We start from the raw sequence: 26,569 nt of genomic DNA on the forward strand, positions 1-26,569 counted from the left end.
GCCATCTCAAAGGCTTCTCAACAAAACAAACGGATTGTGTCTCAATGACTCGATATTTCTAAGGATGAGGCAGGCTCTATGACCGATGTTCGATCTCCGGCGAGCCACAGGTACCTCTCATCCTCCTCCTTCCCGTTCCAATTTCTTGTCTCTTTGCTCCCCTTTTTTGTTCGAGGGAAGGGTGGGATTCGAATCCGAGACCCTTCGGTTATGAGTGCGCGACTTGACCATCTTCTTCTTCTCATTCTCCCTTCCTCCCCCTCTTCTTCTTCTTCTTTTTCTTGCCTCGCCAGAGGTGGATGTTGGCTCGCGTCTCTACCTGAAACCCTCGATGTTGGGGTGGATTAGAACGTACGTCACAAGGATACGCAGAAGAGGACACGTCGTGATCGACTAATTTTTAGTCCTAGGTCTAGGTTCACACCATGTATGGAGAATTTGGTTGTTTATTCTTTCCCTTCTTCATTGTTGCCGTATGTTGGTGGGCATGGTGTGGTTCAATCGATAAAACCAGTCAGATTGTAGCTTCATAACAGTGGAACCGTGGGTTGCACACCAGATAAATGTCTGATGTTAACTTGATTGATAGTAAGTGATGTGGATTATTTGGGCCCAAGTAGCATGGGTTGTGGGTATTGTGGGAATAGTTGATGTTCTTATGGTGGTTACAACAACACTGGTTGTTGTTGATGATAAATCGGGGCTTGTTGGTGACTCCATAAATGGATTGCTTTAGGAAGAGATTAGGCTTTGAACTACAAAAACAGATGAATGTGGATGGTGGATATTAGTGCGTGCTTGTGTGCATGGCTTCTTGATCAAAGTCAAGTGATTATGTTATCGTGTAATTGGGTATTTTAATAAAAGTGTCAAGTGTGGAGATTCAAGGGGTAATATTGGTGTCTACATAATAAAGCAAGGGAAGCATATGAATGATGAAAAATTAAAGATGTACTTAAGGGTCTGTTTGGATTCATAGAATTGTGGAGAATTCAATTCTAGGATTTGAATCCCAAGAATTGAATTCTTAGGAATCCAAATGCATTGTTTGGAATAATTCATTGATTTGGAACAGGAATCCCATCCCACAGTTTGTATTCACTTATGGAAGGTGGAATTTGATTCCAATTTCAGTTTTTTGTATTCAAACTTCATTTCAAGACAACTATAATCCATCCATTGTCTGCCCTACATAAACCTAAAATCTCTCTTTCATAAAAATAATCATTAGGTGCAGTTGAGATAAAAAATTGAAACTTTATTCCATATATAATAAGAAAAACGTGTAACTTTCAATGCTCCTAAACAACTTCCAAATTCACAACCTCTGGTTACATTATCGAGAATCACAAATTTGGCTCTATTGGTATACTAGAGATGTTAACTGGATCAACATCCTTGTTTGTGGTTGGGGTATCTGCTGAGGCAACAAACTAGTGCTGACTTGCATTATCATATACCATTGTGGCTGACGCTGTTGCTTTCATTTCTACAACAGTTGTGGCTCAAGTTGATTTGGTGGTAATGGTAACTGTTGTTGCATATGCTTTGTTGTTCTACCACCTGCTTTTGAAATTGCAAGCTTTAAGGTAATGGAGAAGGTTGAAGGGCACTCTAGTTGGGAAGAAGGAAGTGTAGCTAGAGCTGCTGGTTTGGCCCATGTACTTGTTTCTGTTGGAGCTCAGAGTGGATATGACTTTGCAGCAATTGGTTCTATAGCTGAGCCTGCAATGATTGCAATATTTAAACATAATAATCATAGGATACTATTGTTAGAAAATGACCTTGAATGCAATAGGATAAACACGCACATAAAGTGCGGATACACAAACCCACTAAGGGCTAACCAAATGCACATAAAGTGCAAACTCATAAACACACAAAGGGGTGAAGCCAAAAGGGCTAAAAAGAATGAATCTTCATTAAGAGAGAGGGTAAAAACCCTTATTCATTTACAATGGGGCAAGACCCCTATTTATAAGCCACTAGGAGACCTTGGAAGGGGCTCCACTAGTCGTTGGATAACGACTAGATGTTGAACCCCATTCCAAGGTTGACTAAAGTCAACCAAAAGAAAAATAAAAGAAGAAAAAAAAAGAAAAGAAAGAAAAGAAAGAAAAGAAAAAAAAAATAATTACAATCATATTCATAATTATGAATATGCCCCAAAATGGGAAATGACCAAAATGCCCTTGAGGGCTTATATATATATATATATATATATATATAAATAAATAAAGAGATACAATTTAACACCCCCCTCAAACTTTGCGTGGGGAAACGAAAAGTTTGAAGAATACATGAGGAAGAATCTCAAGTCTTCAAGAGTCTTCAGTAAAGATGCCATTGAAATTTGCAAATGTCTTCCTTCAATTGATCTTGACAGTGAGCCTTAAGCATTTTTTCGGACAATCTTTATAATATATCAAGATTATTCTTTCATCTGATCTTGAAGAACCTGAAAAACAAAACAGGAAGCCCAAAGTATACAAGAAAATATATTTGCTTTAAAACAAGTAAGATTTTTCAACTCGTAAACATATGATTTAATGTGCAAAAGCAAAGTAATGATGCACATAAGCCTAAAAAATATGGAATGCAAGATTGAATCGTAGAATAATTTAGTGTTTAAAGAAGTCTTATACAGACCAACTTTCAGGAACGTATACTTGAAAATAAACAAAAGTGAGAAAATTTCAATTAAGTGCCTAAAAATAGTAACCATTATACGGAAAGGTATAATAAGAATGCTTAATGCATTCACACGGTCCAATGAATGGACAAACACAAACCCCAATAGGGAATATAGAAATAGTCCACTAAGGGACAACACAAGAAGCCTTCAAAGAGGCAACACATAAAAAATATGAACTTTATTGAATGAGGGCTTGAAAAGCCATTATGGGCATATGCATACGATATCATGTAACTAAAATAAGTCATTAATGGACATGCATCAATCACATTTCAATCAAGTATATTACTTGAGCTTAAAAGAGGCAAAAAAACAAGTGTTATTGAATAGAGCAATTCTCTTGAAGGAGATTTTACAAGGGAAATGCTTAAATGATAAAAGAAAATGTATGAACCTTACACCAAACACACACAAGTCCACTTATGGGACAAAGATATATCCTTAGATACACAAGAACACGTGCACTTACAAATTGTGCTATAAAACATGAACATGAGTTAGAAAATTTCTTATGCAAATGAAAACCAAATTACACATTCCCATAAATATGAAATTTTGCAAATCTCAACAATAGTTCATCCATTACAAGCAATCACCTCATTAGACCTCCAAAACCAACAAATCAAGTGTATAAACGACTAGAACAAGGACATAAATATAATGCCACTAACGGGCCAAAGACACACACGAAGGTGTGTATAAGCACCTCTTGTCTACATATAATGATACTTGAAGTGAGTGTATCAACGACTAAAGCAAGAGTACAACAACCAACCATGGGCTAAAAGTCACACACAAAAGTGTTAACAAACATTTCTTGTCTACATATAATGATACTCAAAATCAAGTATGTTCAACGACTATAACAAGAGTACAAAGCCAACCATGGGCTAAAACACACACAAAGGTGTGACAAAACAACTCTTGTCTTTATAAAATAACACTCGAAATGAGTGTATCAACGACTAGAACAAAAACACAAAAGCCAACCATGGGCCAACATCACGCACAACGGTGTGAAACGACAAGCCTTGTCTACATATAATGACGCTCAAAACAAGTGTATCAGCTACTAGATCAAGAGAACAAAGTCAACAATGGGCTAAAAAACACACATGAAGGTGTGAACAACATTTCTTGTCGACATAAGGGGACACTTAGATATGAGGCATAGAAGGAGAAAGTCAATTGAGGTAAGAAGACTTGTAATGACAAACACTAATGCAAATAAAATTGACAATTTTAAACATATTTTGAAACATTATATATCCATCACAGGTACCCATAATAAAGAGCATCCAAGTAAAAACAATGGCCAAAGAGAAACCGAGTGATACCACACACTCATAATTAGAGAACATAAAACCGTCAGTTTGAGTCAAATCACATGTGACAACCAAGACTGACCTAAACCGAGGTGCCCATAACTCACCTCAACAAACATCTCTTGATATAACAATAACATGGCCAAAAAAGGATCAAATAATAACCTGTGATGGACAACATAAGTGCCATAAAAGGAAAAGAATACTCTTAAAAGGACATTCTTTCAAATACGCAATGCAATGTGAAAGAACCATTTTAGGATAATCCAATAATCAAGTTTTAACAATGCAGTTATATGCATACCAAATGATAATAGATGCAATTTTATGCAACATAAGATGTCGAATGACAACAATCTTGAATGAGCAAATAATAGATTTAAACCAATATAGTCACTCTTAATAAATGTGAAGTTTGAAAGGCTTATGAAAAACCATGAAAGTAAGTAAAGTCCACAATTGAAATTATAAATGATGCTCACAACCAATCTCCTTAGAATAACGATGAAAAACTCACAAAGAGCATATACTCACAAGAACTAAAACACTTAAAAAGAAAAGAAAAGAAAAGAAAAGAAAATATCTCATTAAAGTGAGAAAAACCCACACTTAAAAAGGAATCCTCAAACAAACTTCATATACTTCTTCACGAACAAGCTCTCTCAAGAACCATAAAGGTTCAAACACAAAGCAAACATTTAAGAACCACTAGGGTATTGAGACTGGGTCGTTTTACCCATTACGGGTTTGGATCTGGATCCGAAACCTATGTATTAATCCAAACTTCTCTGTATTGTTTATATTGGGTCTGGAACTTGTTAAAATGTATCTCTCTTTATGTAAACATTTACATATATATATAAAGAGAGATACATATACATATATACATCACGTATATATGGATATGTATCTATCTCTATATATATATGTAAATATATATGTTTCTTTTTTCTTGTAAAACCCGCAAGGGTATTTTAGTCATTTCTCTTCCTTTTGCGCATATTTATAATTATGAATATGTTGTAATTCTTTTTGCTTTTTTACTTTTCTTCTTTTCTTTTTTCTTTTCTCTTTTTTTTGTCTTTATTTTTTGTTGACTCAAAGTCAACCTTGGAGGGCTCAACACTAGCTGTTGAGCCTCTCCAATGGTTAGAATTCTAACCGTCGGAGGGGCTCCAACAGCTAGTGGAGCCCCTCCAAGTCTCCTTTTCCTCTTATAAATAGGGGAGTTCCCCCTTTGTAAACTTCACTTCTTGGAGCTTTTGTTCTCCATTCTTCTCAATAAAAATCTTTATATTTTGTATGCCTTTGTGCATTTGAGTTTCTTTATTGTACCTTTGTATACATTTGTTCTAAGTGTTCTTGTGCATTTGTGCACATTGGTGGTGTTGTGCTTATCGCACACTTTATCTCTTTTTTGAGATATTTTCACATGGTATCAGAGCTAGGCTTAAAGGAAAAGAAGATCGTGCTCTTTTCTCTCTTCGTTGGAGTACCTCGAAAAGCGTGCCATTAAGTTGTGGTGGTTAGAGTGAAGACTCAGCTCTTCATTCTATATTTTAGAAGCTTCCTACATCAAGAAGGGACTCATTTCACATTGTGGTACACATTTATTTCTTTTTGTATCCTCTCTAATGGGCGAAAAGGATTCTCACTTCTCTCTTGGCTTCAAATTGAATGGAACGAATTATCATGTATGGGCCGGGAATATGGAGGCCCATATAAAAGGTAAGAGTCTTTGGGGATATGTTCAATGAACTATTCCCGAACCCGAACAAAAAATTACTACCCTTGAGAGAGGGGAGATCAAGGTTCTTGAGGGAGAAGAAAGAGAAAAGGCTTTTGAAGATTACAATAAGAAGCATGAAGAGTGAGAAATGAAAAATTACAAAATACTCTCATGGTTCTTCTCTTCGGTTGAGACCAAAATTAATGCTAACATTCTAAAGTTCAAAAAGGCATATCAAGTATGGGAATATCTTGAAAGAATGTATACCTCAAGAGATTTATCCCATAAATACTATCTCCAAAAGAAGGCTTTAACCCTTCAACAAGGAGAAATGTCCGTTAGAGAGTATTTCGCCGAGTTATCCATTATTTGGGATGAGCTTGCCCTCCAAGAACCTAAATGGAGTGGTGAGGCTATTGAATTGAGGTCCAAACAATTAGAAGATGATCATTTCTTTAACTTTTTAAATGGGCTTAGACTCGAGTTTGAACAAACTAGATCCTCTCTCTTATCTTCCTTCTCTTCCCCTCCTTTGGAAGATGTGCTTACCAAATTAAGTGGAGAAGAAACTAGATTGGGAATGAATAAAACCAATCTAAGTGTGTTGGCCGTTCCCTCTAAAGATGAGGATGAGGGTGCTTATGCCGTCTCAAGACCGGGGAATAATGTTAAAACCTATAAACCCCCTCATTTTAACAAAAATCAAGGAGGAAGAGAAAATGGTGGGCATTATGGAAGAAGAGATTATAGTAAGATCATATGCCATTTTTGCAAAGAACCGGGTCACATTAAACCAGTATGCCCTAAATGGAAGAAGATGTTGGTTATGTCTACTACTTTCCAATCAACCAAGGAGGAAGGTCCATCAACTTCCAACCATGCTATGTCTCTCAATCAAATCATGGAAGCTCTTCAACCACTCCTCAAGGGATCCGTTTCCGGAGCCGCCATGACCACCTTTTCTCCTCCCGGTAAGACCCTTTGGCTCTTAGACTCGGGTGCATCCTTTCATATGACTCCAAATGTTTTTGCACTTTCTAAATACTCAAAAAATTTGTCACCCTCTTTTGTCTCCACCGCGGATGGGGCTTCTCTTGAAATAAAAGGAATTGGTGATTTTGAAAGACAAGGTTTTTTTATCCCTAAAGTTAGATTTATACCAAAACTAAATTTAAATTTGCTTTCCGTCTCTCAACTATCGGATCATGGGTGTGATATCAAATTCTCATCAAATAAATGTTGGATAGAGGATCGCCGGTCCGGGAAGTTGATTGGGGAAGGCTCTAGGAAGGGAGATCTTTATCTTATGGAATTTCTTCAAATTCCAAAAACCTCTTTTTGTAATGTTGCCCAACATAAAGATATAAATGTTTGGCATAAACGCCTTGGGCATCCAAATATTGTCAAGCTTTCTTATTTACATTTTGCTAAAACTTTATGTAAAAACAATTTCAATTGTAATGATTGTATTCTTGGTAAAATGAGAAGCTTACCTTTTGGACAAAGAACTATGTTTTCAACTAAGCCTTTTGAAGTTGTGCATTCGGATGTTTGGGGACCAGCACCCGTTGTGTCTAAGGGAGGTTTTTCGTATTATGTTATTTATGTGGATGATTTTTCAAGGTATAGTTGGATATACTTCCTCAAACATAAATATGAGGTTTTCTCTACTTTTAAGGTTTTTTAATACAAAATCAATTCAATAGTAAATTACAAATTCTTAGAACCGATTCCGGGGGAGAATATCTCTCAAATGATTTCAAAAGTTATATTGAAAATAATGGGATTGTTCATCAAAGGTCTTGTCCCAAAACTCCTCAACAAAATGGGTTGGCCGAACGAAAACATAGACACATAATTGAAACTACAAGAACTTTGCTAATTTCTCAAAAAATTCCAAAAAGATTTTGGGCCGAAGCGGCTCTTGCATCGGTTTATCTCATCAACCGACTTCCATCCAAAAACTTGAATCAAATATCTCCATATGAAATCTTGTATAAAAAAGAACCCGATTACAATAGGTTAAGAATTTTTGGTTGTAAATGTTTTGTTCTCACTGATAAGAATGATAAATTATCTCCCAAAGCTATTCCTTGTGCGTTTTTAGGATATTCGGAAACCCAAAAAGGTTTTAGGTGTTATGATATTAAGAATGATAAACTATATGTTTCAAGAAATGTAACCTTTTTAGAAAACATAAGTGGTTTTGAAGAACACAAGACTCATGAAGATAATGTCGATTATTCTTTCTTGTTTGAACTATTATCTAGAAATGAAGATTTTTTTAGCGATGATGAATTAAATGAGAATGAGGATATAAGTGAAAGTATTCCTCAAACCATTCATGATGAAGAAGAAATGATAAATGAACCAATTACCTATACACATAGAGATAAAAGCACTTTTAGAAGTGCAATAGAGAAATATAGTGACCTTAGTGAATCTTCCAACAACTCTCGAAGAACTGAAAGATCTAGGAAAAATCCTTCTAGATTTATATCCTATGAGTCTTTTTCTCCAAAGCATAGGGCATGTCTTAGTGCCATTCACTTATATCAAGAACCTAGAAATTTTAAAGAAGCTAAGGAAATGATAGAATGGAGGGATGCCATGGACAACGAACTTAGAGCCCTCAATAAAGCCAAAACGTGGGTTTTTCAAAGTCTTCCAGAAGGAAAGAAAACAATAGGATGTAGATGGGTTTTTAAAATCAAAACCAAGAGTGATGGCACTCTTGAAAGATATAAAGCCCGTCTTGTCGCAAAAGGATATAGTCCAGAATACGACATCGATTACGAAGAAACCTTTGCTCCTGTTGCACGAATGGTTACTGTAAGATGTTTGATCACCATTGCATTTATTAAAAAATGGAATATTTACCAAATGGATGTTAAAAATGCATTTCTAAATGGGGACCTTAATGAAGAAGTCTACATGGATGCTCCTCCTGGTATGAACGTACCAAAGGGGAAAGTCCTTCGTTTGCAAAAAGCGCTTTATGGTTTAAAACAAGCCCCTAAGGCTTGGTATGATCGATTTAATGATGCAATGGTTCCAAATGGTTTTTCCTCATGCTACACTGACACTTCTCTGTTCGTCAAAAAGTCTGATGCAGGAATTGTGATTTTACTGTTGTATGTTGATGATATGTTGATAACAGGTAGTGACATAAAGGGCATCAGAAACATTAAAACCACTTTAAAAGAAAAGTTTGAAATGTCAGACCTAGGGTATCTGACTTACTTTCTTGGTATCGAGGTAGCCTACTCTCATAGAGGCTATTTTTTGTCTCAAACTAAACTTGCCTCTGAGATTCTTGACAAATCAGGTATTACTGGTGATAAAATCTGTGACACCCCTGAAATTGTGGGATAAAAAATGAAGATCGATGATGGGAAACCTTTGGAGGATCCTACCCCCTACCGGCAACTTGTGGGATCTCTAATGTATCTTAGCATCACAAGGCCGGACATCTCTCTTGCTGTGCATACTGCAAGCCAATTTCAGCATGCTCCTATATCCGTTCATATGAGTGTCGTTCTCCGAGTTGTCAGATACATAAAGGGAACTTTAAACAAGGGAGTTTTTCTTTCCTCATCTTCTGAGTTAAATTTAATTGCATATACTGACTCTGATTGGGGAGGTGACCCAAATAATCGTCACTCCACTACAGGCTTTTGCATTTTTTAGGTGAATCCCTGATCTCATGGAGATGTAAGAAACAACAGAAGGTGTCTCTATCATCCACCGAAGCAGAATATCGAGCCATGGCGTCTACAACTATAGAGATTGTCTGGATTCATCAGTTGCTGCAAGACATGGGGATTCCAATTCAAGAACCCATAAAGTTATGTTGTGATAATAAGAGTGCAATCTATATTGCTAAGAATCACACGTTTCATGAGCGGACAAAGCATATTGAGATGGACTGTCATTATGTCCGAGAGGCATATCTACAAAAAGTCATCGATCTTCCTTATGTAACGTCAGAATATCAGTTGGCAGATTTCTTCACCAAGGCGCTTTGCTCTCCAAGATTCAACTTTCTCCTTAGCAAACTTTCGGTCATTGTGCCCTAAGTTTGAGGGAGGGTGTTAAAATGTATCTCTCTTTATGTAAATATTTACATATATATATAAAGAGAGATACATATACATATATACATCACGTATATATGTATATGTATCTATCTCTATATATATATGTAAATATATATGTTTTTTTTTTCTTGTAAAACATGCAAGGGTATTTTAGTCATTTCTCTTTCTTTTGCGCATATTCATAATTATGAATATGTTGTAATTCTTTTTGCTTTTTTACTTTTCTTCTTTTCTTTTCCCTTTTTTTTGTCTTTATTTTTTGTTGACTCAAAGTCAACCTTGGAGGGCTCAACACTAGCTGTTGAGCCTCTCCAACGGATAGAATTCTAACCGTTGGAGGGGCTCCAACAGCTAGTGGAGCCCCTCCAAGGCTCCTTTTCCTCTTATAAATAGGGGAGTTCCCCCTTTTTAAACTTCACTTCTTGGAGCTTTTGTTCTCCATTCTTCTCAATAAAATTCTTTATATTTTGTATGCCTTTGTGCATTTGAGTTTCTTTATTGTACCTTTGCGTACATTTGTTCTAAGTGTTCTTGTGCATTTGTGCACATTGGTGGTGTTGTGCTTATCGCACACTTTATCTCTTTTTTGAGATATTTTCACAGAACTGATGTAATATAGTGTAATATCCAGACCCAATCCAGTTTTGAATATAAATATAACATATAGGGCACGATCCTAGCATGAAGGATCGTACCATTTGTTGCAGCCGCCCCTCTCTCTCTCACAATCATCTCCTTCCTCAGCATCAACCGAACATTGGTGGACAACTAACATGGTATTAGAGCGGGCTCGATTCTGATCACCGCCTGATGTGCACAAAACTTGTTCTAGAAAGTGTGCCTTGCGAGATCCAGCGCCTTAACAGGTCACCTTGATTCTTCCCTATCTCTCAACCTTCAATACCAAGTCTCATTACCCATCTCCTCTCTTCCTTGTTGATGTTCTTTTCTCTTCAGACTCAAACTCAAAAAAGGGGGCAAAATCTTATTTCTTGACGTCAATCTTTCCTCTATATCTGAACGTCTGAACGTTAACATCTGTGCACACGTGAAACAGATTGAAATCTGTTTCACGCTGCAACAGTCTTAGCGTTACCACACCCGATCTTTATTTCTTGACGATCTTTATTTCTTGACGTTGTTTTTTTTTTCATATCTGCACGTCATCTCTTTACAATACCTGTGCACACGTGAAACTGATTGAAATCTGTCCACGTTGCAGGTTTTCACTATTGGATGAGCACGCGTGAAACAGATTGAAACCTATTCACGCTGCATCAGATTGAAATCTTATTTCTTGACGTTGTTCTTTATTAATGACGGATCTGTTTTGATTATCAGATCTGGTTTGTCCTTTGCTCGAACTGAATTCTTTACCCTAGTTTTCTTTTGATGTTCCTTCTATTCCTGTCGCCTAGTCCATCTTGACGTCAACAACACATCTTTTTTTATTTAATTAAATTAGACTGCTGTCTTGTTTGGCCTTTCCAGAATTCTAGGCAGTATCAACACATTTGGGAATTTTTGATTATCTGCAGCTATCTTCTCTTAAAAAAAAAGAGGACGAGCTTGCTGACTGAAATCTCTGATATTGCTGCACTCACTGCACTTGTTGTTTTGTATTGATCTTTCTTCGTGCCCTTTCCTTTCCTCATGGATTCCCCTTCTCTACCATCAAGTTTTCTTGGTCAACTAATCTCTGAAAAACTGAACAACTCGAATTATTTGACCTCGAAGAGGCAGATTTTGCCTTTTATCAGGAGCTTGGATCTCTCCGGACACCTCAATGGGATGGTTCATGCACCGCCAGAGTTTGTGATGCAGGAGGAGCGAGATGATAAGGGGGAGGTTTTCGACAAATTGATTCGCAATCCAAAATTTGGGACATAGAGGAGAAAAGATCAAGCAATCGTTGCTTACATCACCTCTACTCTTTCTCAAGAGGTCTTAGTGGGCAATCCCGACGAATGCTTAGCTATGAAGTTATGGCAGAGGTTGACGCAGACTTACTCACAGATTTCAGAGGCCAGAATCCTACATTTAAAAAAAGAATTCCAGCTCTTAAAGAAAGAAAACTTGTCAGTTACAAAGTACATGAACAAAGTCAAGACTGTCACTGATCAACTGACCATGGTGGGTTTTGAAATTCCTGACAAAGAAAAGGTTCAACAGGCACTAAATAATCTTGGATCCAATTATCACATGCTGATCACCTCCCTCCTATGTCTCCCTTCTTTGCTAAGTTTTGAAGATCTTCGTGCAAAGTTATTGCAGTATGAAGTTACCATTAGAGGAGAAGAAATGGCCCTGAACTCCAACAACCATGATGTATTGGTTACAGGGATGATGTCAGGAAGAGGACGTGGAGGCTTTCGAGGTGGACGTGGACAGGGAAGGAATAGTCAAGGAGGACGAGGATTGTTGCCACGTCCAACATGTCACCTAACCCTTTTCCAGGAAACCAGAGTTCCAGAAATATACCGACATGTTTTCAATGCAACAAAAGGGGGCACATCAAAGCCAATTGTTGGTACAACCCACAGAACAAGGGAAAATTTAATGGTGCAGGATCCTCTCACAGAGGAAGAATAGGAGAAGGCTCGAAGGACGATGAAAAGGATAATGTGAAGACTCTTTTGATATCTGCTCTTTCAAGTTTAAGCTTCAAGCAGAATGAGCAAGGAACCTGGTACATTGATTCTGGGGCTGCAACACATGTGACAGGTGATGTCGGTAAGATTTTAAAACCTATTTCTTATCGTGGAAAATTTCATATTAAAACTGGAGATGGTACCCTTCACTCTATATCTCATACTGAAAATGTTAACCTTTCACTCCCTAATTCTTCCTTAAATTTGTCCAATGTCTATCATTCTCCCAGTATTGTCAAGAATATTGTTTCTGTCTCTAAACTTGTTGATGATACTAATTCTTCCGTCGAATTTACTCCTTCTGTATGTGTCAAAGATCTTCTTACGAAGAAGACGCTTGTTGAAGGAGAACAACAGGGAAACATATATGTCCTCAAAGAATCTTCTTCTGTTCGTGGTGCTTCATCAAATTCATCGGTCATTTAGCCAGTCCAGCTAGTGTCGTCTAAAGATTATTTTAATTTATCTCAGTGTAATAAGCCAGAGATTTGCCATCGTCGTTTGGGCCATTGTAATGGTTCTTTTATTAAGAAACTTGTGTCGAGTGGACTTGTTCCAGAGTCTAGTTTGAGTGTTGAGTCTGATACTTCACTTTGTTCTAGTTGTCAACTATGCAAGAGTCATGTTCTTTCTTTTGATTCAATAAATCAAAGAGCTTCAGTGCCATTTGAAATTGTCTATTCTGATGTTTGGGGACCTGCCCTACAATCTTCTTTATTTGATAGTCGCTATTACGTAACTTTTATTGATAGCTATTCCAAATATACTTGGATTTATTTTATGAAACATAAATCCGAGGTGTTCAAAATCTTTCGCTCATTTTTCGCTTTAGTCTGTAATCAATTCTTGTCTAAAATTCAACATTTCCAATGTGATGGAGGAGATCAAAGGAATTTACTAAATTCTCCAAGATAATGGAATAAGTTGTCGTATATCTTGCCCACATACACCACAACAAAATGGTGTGGCAGAAAGAAAACATCGGCACATTGTGGAAAGTGCCTTGAGTATGTTGCATGACACTCACATTCCCGTGAGTTTGTGGACGGAAGCCTTCCACTCAGCTGTGTATATCATAAATCGTCTACCCATGAGATTGCTAGAGAACCAATCCCCTTATTTTGCTCTTTTCGGGATTCAACATGATTATAATGAATTACGAGTGTTTGGTTGTATATGTTACATTCACATTTGATAGCTCTCAACGTGATAAGTTTTAGGACAAAACATGTATGTGCAAGTTTGTTGGATATGCCGATCAATACAAAGGGTATCGATGCTATAACCCCACCACTCATCGCATCAGTCTCACAAAATGTTGTGTTTGATGAAACCATTGTTGAGGACTCAGGAAGTATAGATGGGCACAACAGGGCCATTGAGTGGTATCAGCCATGGCTTGCTACTGAGTTACTTAACCAGATAGAGACGCATGATGTTCCCTCATGTCACACATCACCTGTTGAACGGAGTGAGACCGATGTAGAGCCTCAGATGAAAGACTTCAGAAATGTGCAGGCTCCTAGCATGCCTACTTCAGATGTCGTGCAGGCTCCTAGCATGCCTACTTTAGATGCCGCAAAATTTCAAGGAGTCGTCTATGTACGACGAAACAAGAATAATGCTCAGCAAATTGATGTGCAGCCCAGGCAGACTGGAAGAATTCGCCACCCTATGGAGAGATGGGTCAGTTATAACAACTTCTCTATAGACCTGCAATTATTCGTTTCTCAGATTGAAAAGTAAGATGAACCCGTCAGTTTCTTGCAGGAATACATGTCAATCAAGTGGATTGAGGCTATGCATGAGGAGATGAAAGCCTTGCATGAATGTGGAACTTGGAAGATTGTTCCTAGATCTTCAGACAAAAATGTTGTAGGTTCTAAATGAGTCTATAAGATCAAGTATAAACCTGATGCATCCATTGAACGCTACAAGGCGAGACTTGTAGCTAAAGGCTTTACTCAAGAATACGGGCAAGACTATGATGAGACTTTTAACTCTGTAGTCAAAATGAGAACCGTTTGATTAATTTTATCTTTGTCGGTTCAGTATGGATGAACTCTCAGCCAACTTGATGTCAAAAATGCATTTTTGCATGGCAGTCTGAAAGAAGAAGTGTATATGGAGCAACCCTCTGATTATGCAGAATACAGTCCCAATACTCATGTCTGTAAATTATGAAGAGCCATCTATGGGCTAAAGCAGGCCTCTCGTTCTTGGTTTGATAGCTTCTCTGTCGAAGTTTAACGACATGGGTTCATTCGATCTCACCTCGATCATTCCCTATTTATCTTTCGAGATTGTCAGGTCAGTATTTTACTTCTCATATATGTAGATGATATTATTATTACTGGGAATTCTGATGAACATATAGAAGCTACAAAAGCTCTCCTGAGTCGAAAGTTTAAGATAAAAGATTTGGGGGTTCTACGTTATTTCTTGGGGGTTGAGGTAGACCGACGAGATAGATATCTTTCATTAACTCAACACAAATATACCTTGGATTTATTGGATAAGGCAGGTATGAAGGATTGTAAACCTCTATCCACTCCCAGTGTATTGAATCATAAGCTTAGTGCTCATGATAGGGAGGCATATGGAGATCCCAGACAATATCGCAACCTTGTGGGTATGCTTCAATATCTCACTTTCACTAGACTAGACATTGTGTATGCAGTGAATCAAGTCTCGCAATTCATGCATGATCCAAGCACAAAACATATGAATGCTGTCAAGAGGATCCTTCAATACTTAAAGGGAACACTTGGGGATGGCTTAGTTTATCATCAATCTAAGACTAAAGGAGAGCAACATCGACTAATTGTATATGCAGATGCTGATTGGGTTCGAGATCCAGTTGACAAAAGGTTGGTGTCTAGGTATTGCGTTTTTATTGATGGAAACTTAATAACATGGAGTAGCAAGAAACAACGTGCAGTTGCACGATCCAGTACTGAGGCTGAGTATCGGTCTATGGCAACAGCTACAACAGAGGTTACATGGCTGAGGCATCTTTTGGTAGAATTAGGAGAAACTATTCTACCCAATACTCTTTTATGTGATAATCAGAGTGTCATCCAAATTTCTTTCAACCCCATTCATCACAGTTGTACAAAACATATAGAGATTGATCAACATTTTATTCGGCAAAAGGTAGAAGACAAGGAAGTTGAACCTGCCTATATTCAGACGGCTGATCAGGTAGCAGATTTGTTCACTGAGGTCTTACCAGCATACAATTTTGGTTCTTGAAGAGCAAGTTGTCCATGGTGCATGACCATGCACAACTTGAGGGAGGGTATTGAGACTGGGTCGTTTTACCCATTACGGGTTTGGATCTGGACCCAAAACCTATGTATTAATCCAAACTTCTCTGTATTGTTTATATTGGGTCTGAAACTGATGTAATATAGTGTAATATCTAGACCCAATCCAGTTTTCAATATAATTATAACATATAGGGCACGATCCTAGCACGAAGGATCGTACCATTTGTTGCAGCCACCCCTCTCTCTCTCACAATCATCTCCTTCCTCAGCATCAACCGAACATTGGTGGACGAATTCTAACATAGGGTTCACACACAAAATACTCAAAGAGAGATTCCAAGTGAAAAAGTGAAGAATATATTTCATACAAGTGGGACAAAACCCACACTAAAAGGATTAATAAGTTTATAGACTTGTTGTAACCGTACGACATAAAATTGCACTAAGGCAAACTTATAAGTTTCTTAATGCATAGTAAACCTCATTATGTGACTTAAGAAGTTAGAACTAACTCATAATTCAACAATTGTGCAACAACCATTGAAATGAAACATAAATTTTACAATGGGACACAATTGAAGACATCAAATTGGAGATTCTTTAAAAACGTCAAGATGCAAAAAGATAACCATATTTCATATGACAACAATACAAGACTATGCTTTTTAATAGAAACTACTCTTAATTCAAAATAATAAAAAAAACTTTTTCAATTAAATATTGCTCATATGAAATGATGCATTAAGTGATCCTTGTTAGATAAAAATTTCATAGATGATATATGTCAAGAATTTTTCTGAAAAACACGCGATACTATAAGAAGCCACAAAACAATAATTATGAAGAGAGTATAATAATTTTATACTACATGTATCATATAAAAATTTTAATCATAACTTCCTTTCAAAGACATACTATTCATATGAAGGGTCATATACTTACAAACAAAGTTAAGTATATAAATTCAAAGCACCAACGATCATATATAAAAAAATAATTCAAGAAAAATGTTATACATTCATCAATCTTAAGTCGTATGCAAAACTTGTTATCAACAATATAATCACAAAAAACTCTTAAAGTTACACACACAAGTGAGATTAATATCAAATTATGCTTGAAAGCTAAACATTATTAACGACCCATTAAAACAAGATTTTGAGTTATCATATATCTAGAAAAACAAATTTACCGAAAAGATTTGAAATGTGATATGCGAAAAGTAAGGGTTCAATGTAGACCCAGATAACACAAGCACTTAATGTGCAAGAGCGAAAAGAGCAACATCTTAATGAATAACATAAGCACTAGATGTGCAAAAATACTTTTTGATTTAAAAGGTATAATGATAAAGAAAAGCACATGCATATAAATGATCAAGAAAGTAGCTTCATAATGCATGATACTTCAAGAAAAAGAATACATACCGAATAAATTCAAGAAAGAGAAGAGAAACAATAAATACTTAACCATTTTTTTTTGAGTGACATGCTTCCCAATGCACCGAAGAACAACTTGATCATCGCCTTGCCCTGATACCATGTTAGAAAATGACCTTGAATGCAATAGGTTAAAAAATGAACCGATAAACACGCACATAAAGTGCGGATACACAAACCCACTAAGGGCTAACCAAATGCACATAAAGTGCAAACTCATAAACCCACAACGGGGTGAAGCCAAAAGGGCTAAAAAGAATGAATCTTCATTAAGAGAGAGGGTAAAAACCCTTATTCATTTACAATGGGGCAAGACCCCTATTTATAAGCCACTAGGAGACCTTGGAAGGGGCTCCACTAGTCGTTGAAGCCCCTCCAATGGTTAGAATTCTAACCGTTGGAGGGGTCCAACGACTAGATGTTGGACCCCATTCCAAGATTGACTAAAGTCAACCAAAAGAAAAATAAAAGAAGAAAAAAAAAGAAAAGAAAGAAAAGAAAAAAAGAGAAAAAATAATTAGTCATATTCATAATTATGAATATGCCCCAAAATGGGAAATGACCAAAATGCCCTTGAGGGCTTACAATTAAAGAAATATATATTTATATATGTGTAAGTAGATACATATACATATATACTTTACGGGTATATATATATATATATATATATATATATATATATATATATATATATATATATATATATATATATATATATATATTAAGAGATACAATTTAACAACTATTCATCCAAAACAACAAGTAGAAACATTGTTAGCCATGAAGTCAGTCATTTTTTTCTTGATACCAAACAATTTTTTTTATATAAAACCAACAGAGAACTAATTTCAGTATCAATATTCAACTATGAATGACAGCAAGGCTTATAACTGATACATCACCACTATATTGAATACACTGCATTAACCACAACACCACACCATGGTCTCTTTGTACATGTAACTGTAGTGAGGTTGGGCTGAGAAGAAAGAGTGGTCATAAGGGGTTAGCCAAGCATAGTAGAACCAGATCGGGGGGGGGGGGTTGCGTGGGCCAATGGGCTTTTCATAATTCACCAGACAATGGTCTTGGTCAGTGGTGATGCTTCTAAAGAGTGTGGGATCCATATCGTTAACTGTGCTGAATCCACTGCATGTGGGCTTCACATGTGACAGGGTGCATCTGCATGCATTCTTCACCACCTCCCATTGGCTTGCCTTCTACAACAGTCTCAATTTTTTGGGTGACAGTGATGCAGCTGCAGAAAAAGCAAACAGATAAACAAATGGGAAAAGGGAACCAAATACAACTTCCTTATAAATCAATCCACTCACAAAATATCACTAATTTTGCAACTTATCAAACTCATATGTCTTGGCAGCAACATTGGCAGCTATACATGCTGCTCCTGAATCACCTGCTTAGCTAAAGTTGCAGTTGTTGAAACTTGAAACCACACACACACACACACACATTTCAATTTTGCGCCAAAAAATGCATTAAATATCTTTTCTGCATTTTCCCGTATTATACGCGATATTTACAAAATATCACTCAAATTAATTTTCTCGCGTTTATATTGCGTTTTTAATAAAATGCCATATAAATGCTTTGCCACATGAGCAAGCCCTCAAAGGAGAATAGAGTCGATATTTTAATCGTGAAAACACAACACCCTCCGATGGGGTTTTTATAGGCGGGGAGGGAGGACCCCTCCCCGTTGCCTCATCGATATGGGATTAAAATTCCATATCTAAAGTCTGTAGTCTGTACATTAAAACACTTGACCCTAAATGGCTATACCCAAAAAGGGAAAAAGGGAAACAAAATCGATTTCCCTCTTTTCCAAGTATAACCTATCGGCCCATCCACATTCCCTGAAGACCTACTCTGAATTGTCTCACCCGATCTTGAACTGAAATCCCCTCCCATCTCCTACAACTAGCGAACAACTTGGAGGTGGAGACGGAGCCTTGCCTGAACCTTCAACAATCCACGACTGCATGCAACTCTCTCTCTCAAATGCATTGTGTATTTCTTTTGATTTCACCAGTTTTGCAGCATTTCATCGTGATGGACATCTGCCAAACACGTCCCTCACACGCTTGTTGAGCATATTTCATCTTTCTCTGCGAAGTTGGAAAACGAAGATGATACTAGCTCAAAGCTTTGCATGAAGCTTTTATCGGACATTGATGGGTTGAAAATTATGTTTAACTTTTTCTTATGATTGAAAATTACATTTCATGGTTTGCATTTGAAAAACTTGTTGATGGATAGTTAAATGCATGATTATAATTTAAATTGTTACTTGATGGTTGGTAGTTGATTTTCTTTGATACTCATTTGTTGTTTATTATTTGTTAGTTGTTATTATCAAGTTCCTAATTCTTAGTTATAAGTATTGTTGTTATTTGCCCCAAGGAGGGTTGGCGTAGTGGGGTGGGGCTTTGGCTGCTAGACGGGCAGTCAAGGTTCGATTCTCATGGGCGTCGCCCTCTGCGCAAGCCAATGCGTAGCATAGGCCCCGGGGGAAGGGGTCCTAGCCTCGGAGTTTTACGCTGTCGACACGACGACCGTAGGTATGGTAGGTTGAGCCATTGCAACAATGTCTTTGTGTCGGGTGCTATTTCTTCGGGCTATAAATTAAAAAAAAGTATTGTTGTTATATTTTTTATGTTTAAAAGTGTAAAATAATGTGTTTTTAATTGTATATTTTTCTTATTTTTTCATTTTTTAATTGGTTGAGTTTTTCACGAGAAAAATAAATCTATTCAAAATCTCTCGAGATTTTTTTTGCCAAGAAATTCCTAAGAACAATATTTGTGACTATGATGTATACACACACACACACCGTAAAGTTTTGGGTGTCGATTACCCACCTGGGGTTTACCTCGCAGGGCGACGGGCCCATTAAGTGACCCGGTTCTCAGCAAAGGTTCCTTGTTGTCAATATATATATATATATATATATATATATATATATATATATATATATATATATTAGAGAGAGAGAGAAAAGAGAGAGCGAGGGGTGTAGCTGCATACGCGAGCCAATGCACGTGCGATGGACATCACACATGCAGCAAGTTCTGAAAATGACTTTTAGCGGCGGTCGCGACCGCCGCCTGCCACTAATCATTTTTTTTTTATTTTGCACGCGCCCACTGTGTGTTTTGGGCCATCATCAGCGATGGACGGCCTTGGGGAGTAGGCTCCCATAAGCACCTAAGGCTGTAGGCAGCTACTCTCTCTCTATATATATACATATAACTTGTACAAACCAAGATTTTCCAAGAGTTCTTTTTAAAATCTGACTATATGAATGTGAGCTACATGCTTTAATCCATTTCATAGGCAGAATACCATGATCCAAATGAGAAGCTACAAGTTTCACTAGCAAAACCACTTTTACTAGTAAACCATTCAAGTTGTATTTGGTTGAAGACTTGAAGCATCCTGCTATCATCCGATCTTCCTCTTTCAAATGTATTGTCCACCAAAAAAATGTTCTATAATATGATATTTAGGGGTTGGGATTAGGTGATATTGAAAAAACTACAAGTGGTGATTTTTCAATATTAATTTATCAATAATAAATTGCGCAATATTTTGAGGTTCAACCTCTTGCACAACCTGATAAAAAACTTTGAGCAATACATCTATTGTCTTGGGCGTATCAAACATATCAATTGACTTCAAAAACATAGTTCATTTGGGATAATAGACAAAAAAATTTATCAAGGTATGAAAGTCTGTCGACCCATCTGCCATGATGCTACACTCAGTTTTTTTTCATAACTGTCTCATCTCCTCACAATATGCCTTCACTTCTTTCACATTATTGCCATGGATTGAAAATGAAAGAAATTTGCTGCATTGAAAGGAATGCATGCATCATAGAACCATCTCTCAACTGTGACTTTCGCTTGCTCGACTAAATATTGAGGAGTAATAGCAGTACGGATGTTAGGTTGCGTTCAAAAACAATCATAGGAGGAAAAAAGCTCCTAATAAAGCCTCTAGCTCTACCTCTTCTCGAAGAACTCTTTCATCCTCCTATTATTTATCTTCCTTCTCTTCTTTTTGTGCCCGCAACAACACTACTACTGACACCTGCCACACATTTGTTTTTCGTTGCAGAATTTTCTACTTCTGATCCTATGCTAGGGGCTATATGATCAGAATTAGGGAGCTCATCTTTGTCATACACATCCTTCCAGGGCTCTGCATACCCTATTTTGCTTCATTCATCCATCTTTCTTGTCTTGTTTCGATCAGATCATCAAGTAATTGTTGGCATTTCCATTTCACGCATCCGACAATTTTCTTGACATGTATGCAACAACATTAAGATGTGTCTCAGCTAAATGATACTTCAATCGAGAGATACCACTCAAAAAAGTATTTTGACAATAGTTGTACTTGATTTTTAATCGGTTTTCACTCACTACTTGAGTGCCCCATTGCCATCTTCCCTAAAAAAAACTCAATAAGAAGCAAAAAATAAGGATTTTTAATCTTAATCACTTCCTTGAGTGAAAAAATGATGAAAATGCAATCTTACTTGAGAAAATCGTAAAAACCCTCTCCCTGGTGCACGAATTGACCCCCAAATTGCTCTCACGCTTCCTAGGATGCGTTAGTTCCCTTCTAATGGCCTCTAGACAAATGAAAAAGTCAGCCCTCAAAAGGTATTTAAAACCCAAAACAAAAAAAATAACTTTCGGTCTTTTTAAAGTGCGCCAATACCATAGCATATGACATGTCATGTGTCGTACATAAAGGGGTGTATCGTACAATACACATGATATGGAGACGATACACACTCGTATCACAGTACAAGTATGTATCGTATCACAAAATCCAAAAGTAACGATATGTATCGTACAATACGATAGGGTACAATACTTACAACACTACTTCAAAGTATGCCGTTAGACCGCTATTATGACATAGCTGTGTACACTTTGTAGTACGCTTCCAAGGCCATAAGCTATGCATGCTTCAAAGTATACCAGCCTAAGGGAACTAGCCGTTAGGGTTAGGGATAGGTAATGGCTAGTATGCTTTATGTTCTTTATATATGGGCCATTTGGCCCCTTTGTAAAACAATGCATGTTTTGTGCATTTCAAGTGATTAATAAAATATTTATTTAACATTTTAAGTGTGTGCTCTTATTACCTTTGTGAGTGCCCCTTTGTGGACTGTGAGTGTGCTCTTGCCCTTGTAGGCATTATTTTTAAATTCTTGAAGAATTATTACACTTCTAACATTGTCTATAAGTAGATTCTTTTTTTAGGAACTAATTATAGGTTTAATCATGTTATATGGTTTTTGAGTTATATGATTTAGAGAAATAAAATCTGCCAGTGGCTAAGTTTTATGTAACTGGGTCAGACTTTGATATCTTTTGGGGCTGCAATATATGAGATCCATTATGGCCTGGTGAATCAACTAATGGGAATTATTTTTTGAGTGGAAGCCATTGTTAGTAATCCAATTCAATGGATGTGATAGTGCATTTGGAAGGTGTCAAAGTGTTGCAAAGGGTGAAATATCTGTTCTTTTGAACAACTAAAAAGTTTTTGATGTTGATGATTTAGATGACTTAGCTTAACTTGGATCATAGTCATCGATATCGCTGATATTTTGAAAATGTCATGATATTGTTGGTATTTCAAGGTCAGCTGATATATTCCCTTTATTTTTGCGATATTTTCAACATATCACCAAAACATAAAATATTGCAATATTATCATGATATTTTAAAAAAACAGATACTTTTTTATATATATTCAGTATTTGTTTTCTATTTTTTATTTATTTTATATTTTTAAAACTGTTCTAATTGGTTATTTATATTTTTGCTAGGAAAATACTATAAAACCTATTATTTCTTATCTTTCTTATTATTATTTATATTTTAAAAAGCTTAAAGCTCCCCATATTTTTCAGAGATTTTCTCAAGGAATACAACTCTTTGAAAAATACTACTTTGTTGAGAATGAACACGATGTTGATGACCATGACTTGGATGAACTACTTTCTTATGCATTCACAAATTACTGAAGCATATTTATCAGTTACAAATGCACTGCCACATCACTCATAAAAATGCACTCCCGACTGGGTTGGCTAGTCTTGCCGAGGTGCCGACTAGGCCTTTAGGGACCTGGCACATAGATGACGACTCATGCTTTTGACTACGTAGCTTAAAACTGCATCTTTACATTATCCCTAAATACATGATTTCTTTTTCTGGAACTAATTGTAGGTTTGTTCATGTTATATGGTTTTGGGTTTTATGATTTCTGGGAAGAGTACGCTCGCTAAGCTTTATATAACTGGGTCAGATTTTGATTTCTTTTGGAGTTGCAATACATGATATCCAGCTCTGTTCTGGTGACTCAACTGATGGGATTTATTGTTTTGAGTGGGACCCATTTTGAGTTGTCCAATTTGATTGATGTGGCAGTGCATTTGGAAGGTGTCAAATTGCTGCAAAGGGTGAAATAGCTGTTCTTCGATGCAAGGGTTCTTGATGTTGACGATTTAGATGTCTCAGCTCACTTGGGTGACCTACTGTTTGATCTGCACAAATTGCTAAAGCACATGCATCAGTTACTAGGCCAGGTGGTGTACCTTATCAACAATTGAGGTTGAGCTCTTTGGTTCTTTTGTTGGGTTATTTGATTACTTATCATGATATGATCTTTTTAGTGGTCCATTGACTTGGAAGATTTAAAAGCTCATTTAAAGGCTCTTGAGGGCATGTGTACTTCCGTATTTCACTGTCATGGCATTTCTGCAGTAGTCTCATTAGCTAAACTAGGACAGTATAGAGATGTTCAATATTTGAAAGCAATAAATGCTGAATCTAACTCTCATATGTACATTGCATTCACTGTCATGGCATTTCTACTGTGGGCACATTAACCAAAGTAGGACACAGTAAGAGCTTTCAATATTTGAAAGTGATAAATGCTGAATGTAACTCTCCATGTACATTGCATTCTTGATGTGGAGCAAATTGCTTAGACTGATCTTTCTGGGCTTAATGAACACATTAAAGTAAAAAAGGGAGAAGAGAAATGAAGAATGCTACCCGACTTTATTAGGTCCTTGTGAGTCTCATATTTGCTCCATGCTTTTAAGGTTTGTTTTTTGACTTCAGGAATTACTTTTAGTAGATTGTGGTTTTTTTTTCACTTGGTAGTCATGCATTCTGAAATTTTCATGGACTCACTGTTCCATGGTCTTTCTCCAACAACCTGAGAAATGAGAGTTGACTCTTTTTGTCCTCATGTTGCTTCTCTATTATGCATAAACTAATGATTTCTCGGTGTTGGTGGACATCATTGTTACAGTTGTGGTTAATGTTTAGAACATTGGAATCACCAGAGTTCACTTGATGAGTTGCTTTCATTTCTCATATGAATGTGGGGAAGTTGTAAAGTTTCAAAGTCTCAGGATAGATCATCAGGGCCACACATTAGACACTGTAGTGGATGGCTGTTTTTCGTCTGAGAATGTTAAAGAACTAGGGAAAATTGAGATAGCATGCTGTGAAAGTTATGGCCGCACCTCTTGTGATTTTATGATTGATATAAGTGTAAATGGCAACCATAGATCTTTTCTTCCTGAAATATTGGTGTTACCTTGACATGAGATTGTATGCAGTGGCCGTTAAGTATGTTCAGTCATAAAAATCAGTTGCATTTTCCAACAATATTTGGTTGAGATATCTATTGCTCATTTAAGTTTTCATCCTCAACTCTGCTTTTGTATGACTAGTTATGATGTTTTCTCTGTAGCCATGCATGTAGTGATTGCTAAAGAACACCAACCTTTACTCATTTTTCAAAAGAATCTCACGCTTCCAGCTTCAGCATATACAAAATGCCGTAATCCTCCTCCTGATCATCTTCAGTGGACTGCATGGATTATCAGACAGAAACTTCCACCTCGTCTTTGTGTTATGCGAACTGTTTTATCCTATTCAGTTACCAGCACAAGGTATTTGTCCTGTCATTTGACAATTTCAGAGCATTTTAGCTTCTGTAGAGGAATTTCAAAAAATTGTGAGATGACTCAAATGGCAACTCAAGGCCAACTTGATTTACTTGGTATGATTCTCAGCCTATGATACTGTTTTTTCATAAATCAGATATATCAGTTTAAGCTATCTGTAAGATTCTTGTGTACATCATGGGCTTTGGTCATCCGAGTCCTCTAACTTGGTCAACATGAATGATTCTACATGATTACAGTGCTGTGAACTAGCAGTTAGTGACTCGTGCCTTGGCTCGGCTTGGTTTGATGTGGCTCATGATTCAATTTAGGCTGAGCTCATCCAAGTATATAGAAGTTTGCATTGGCTATGAATTTCTTTTCCTTGATTTGACTTTGATTCAGTCATCCTAGCTAGTTATCATGTGTAATGAATGCATCCTTCTAAATTGTTGCATAGAATTATTTAACTGAGAAAAATGTGGATGTCATCTCAGAAACAGTCTAGATGACGGCAAGCCAGATCGTCCAATAGGTGCAGACAACGGAACACGACTAATTAAAGCTGTTCGGACGTTTGGAATCCAGTTGAATGAAAAAGTAGAGAAGTTAAAGAAAGGTTTGCCCATCAAGATACTGTTTTTTCTTGTGGGTTTCTACTGTGCAACTGCCTTCTCAACTGTGATAGGTCAAACTGGTGACTGGGATATACTGTCTGCTGGTTTGGCCGTGCTCTTGGTTGAAGGGATTGGCGCCCTCATGTATAGGGCATCTTCACCACTCCTTGACAGAATCAGAAATTTCATCACCATTTTTAATTACTGGAAGGCTGGCCTCTCTTTGGGTCTTTTCTTGGATTCATTTAAATATGAAATAGATAAGATATTTGGGTTGTTTGACCCTTTGAATTTTGAAATAGATTTGTTTCCTCTATTCTGGTAAACCTTAAGCACAAGCGTTCTCTCTCTCTCTCTCTCTCTCTCTCTCTCTCTCTCAGGGCATTGTGTTTGTGCGTGCCGCAACTTCACGTCTCATGCTCGTAGAACATTATTGGCTCAACTAGAATTAGGGCTGTCAACAGGTCGGGTCAAGGCTGGGTCAGGGTTGATCTGGATCTGCCCATATAACTAATAACCGGGTTCACGTTTTTTTGGGTCACTAAATAAAATCCCAAACCCGGACTCACATAATTTGATAAATTTATTTTTATTAAAAATATATATAATACTCAGGTCGGGTCAGGTACCCAGTAAAAATCATGACCCAAACCCAATCTGCATATTGCTCAGGTCAGGTTCAAGCTGACTCCAATATTATTGTGGTCGGCACTTTCCATGGCCATAC

The 26,569-nt window shown here is 36.9% G+C and overlaps 1 protein-coding gene across 1 annotated transcript; it reads left to right on the forward strand.

Annotated features, from left to right (window-relative positions):
• On the forward strand, positions 1 to 26,167 carry LOC149813483 (uncharacterized). Its single transcript, XM_089991133.1, has 4 exons — positions 1 to 110; positions 25,030 to 25,231; positions 25,723 to 25,844; positions 25,971 to 26,167. The coding sequence occupies exons 1-4, from the start codon at positions 86 to 88 to the stop codon at positions 26,165 to 26,167; spliced, it is 546 nt and encodes a 181-aa protein (XP_089847259.1). The 5' UTR covers positions 1 to 85.
• The last annotated feature ends 402 nt before the right edge of the window (positions 26,168 to 26,569 follow it).

The sequence above is a fragment of the Nuphar pumila genome, chromosome 16 (assembly GCF_984573655.1).
Source record: "Nuphar pumila chromosome 16, dmNupPumi1.hap1.1, whole genome shotgun sequence".
NCBI lineage: Eukaryota > Viridiplantae > Streptophyta > Magnoliopsida > Nymphaeales > Nymphaeaceae > Nuphar > Nuphar pumila.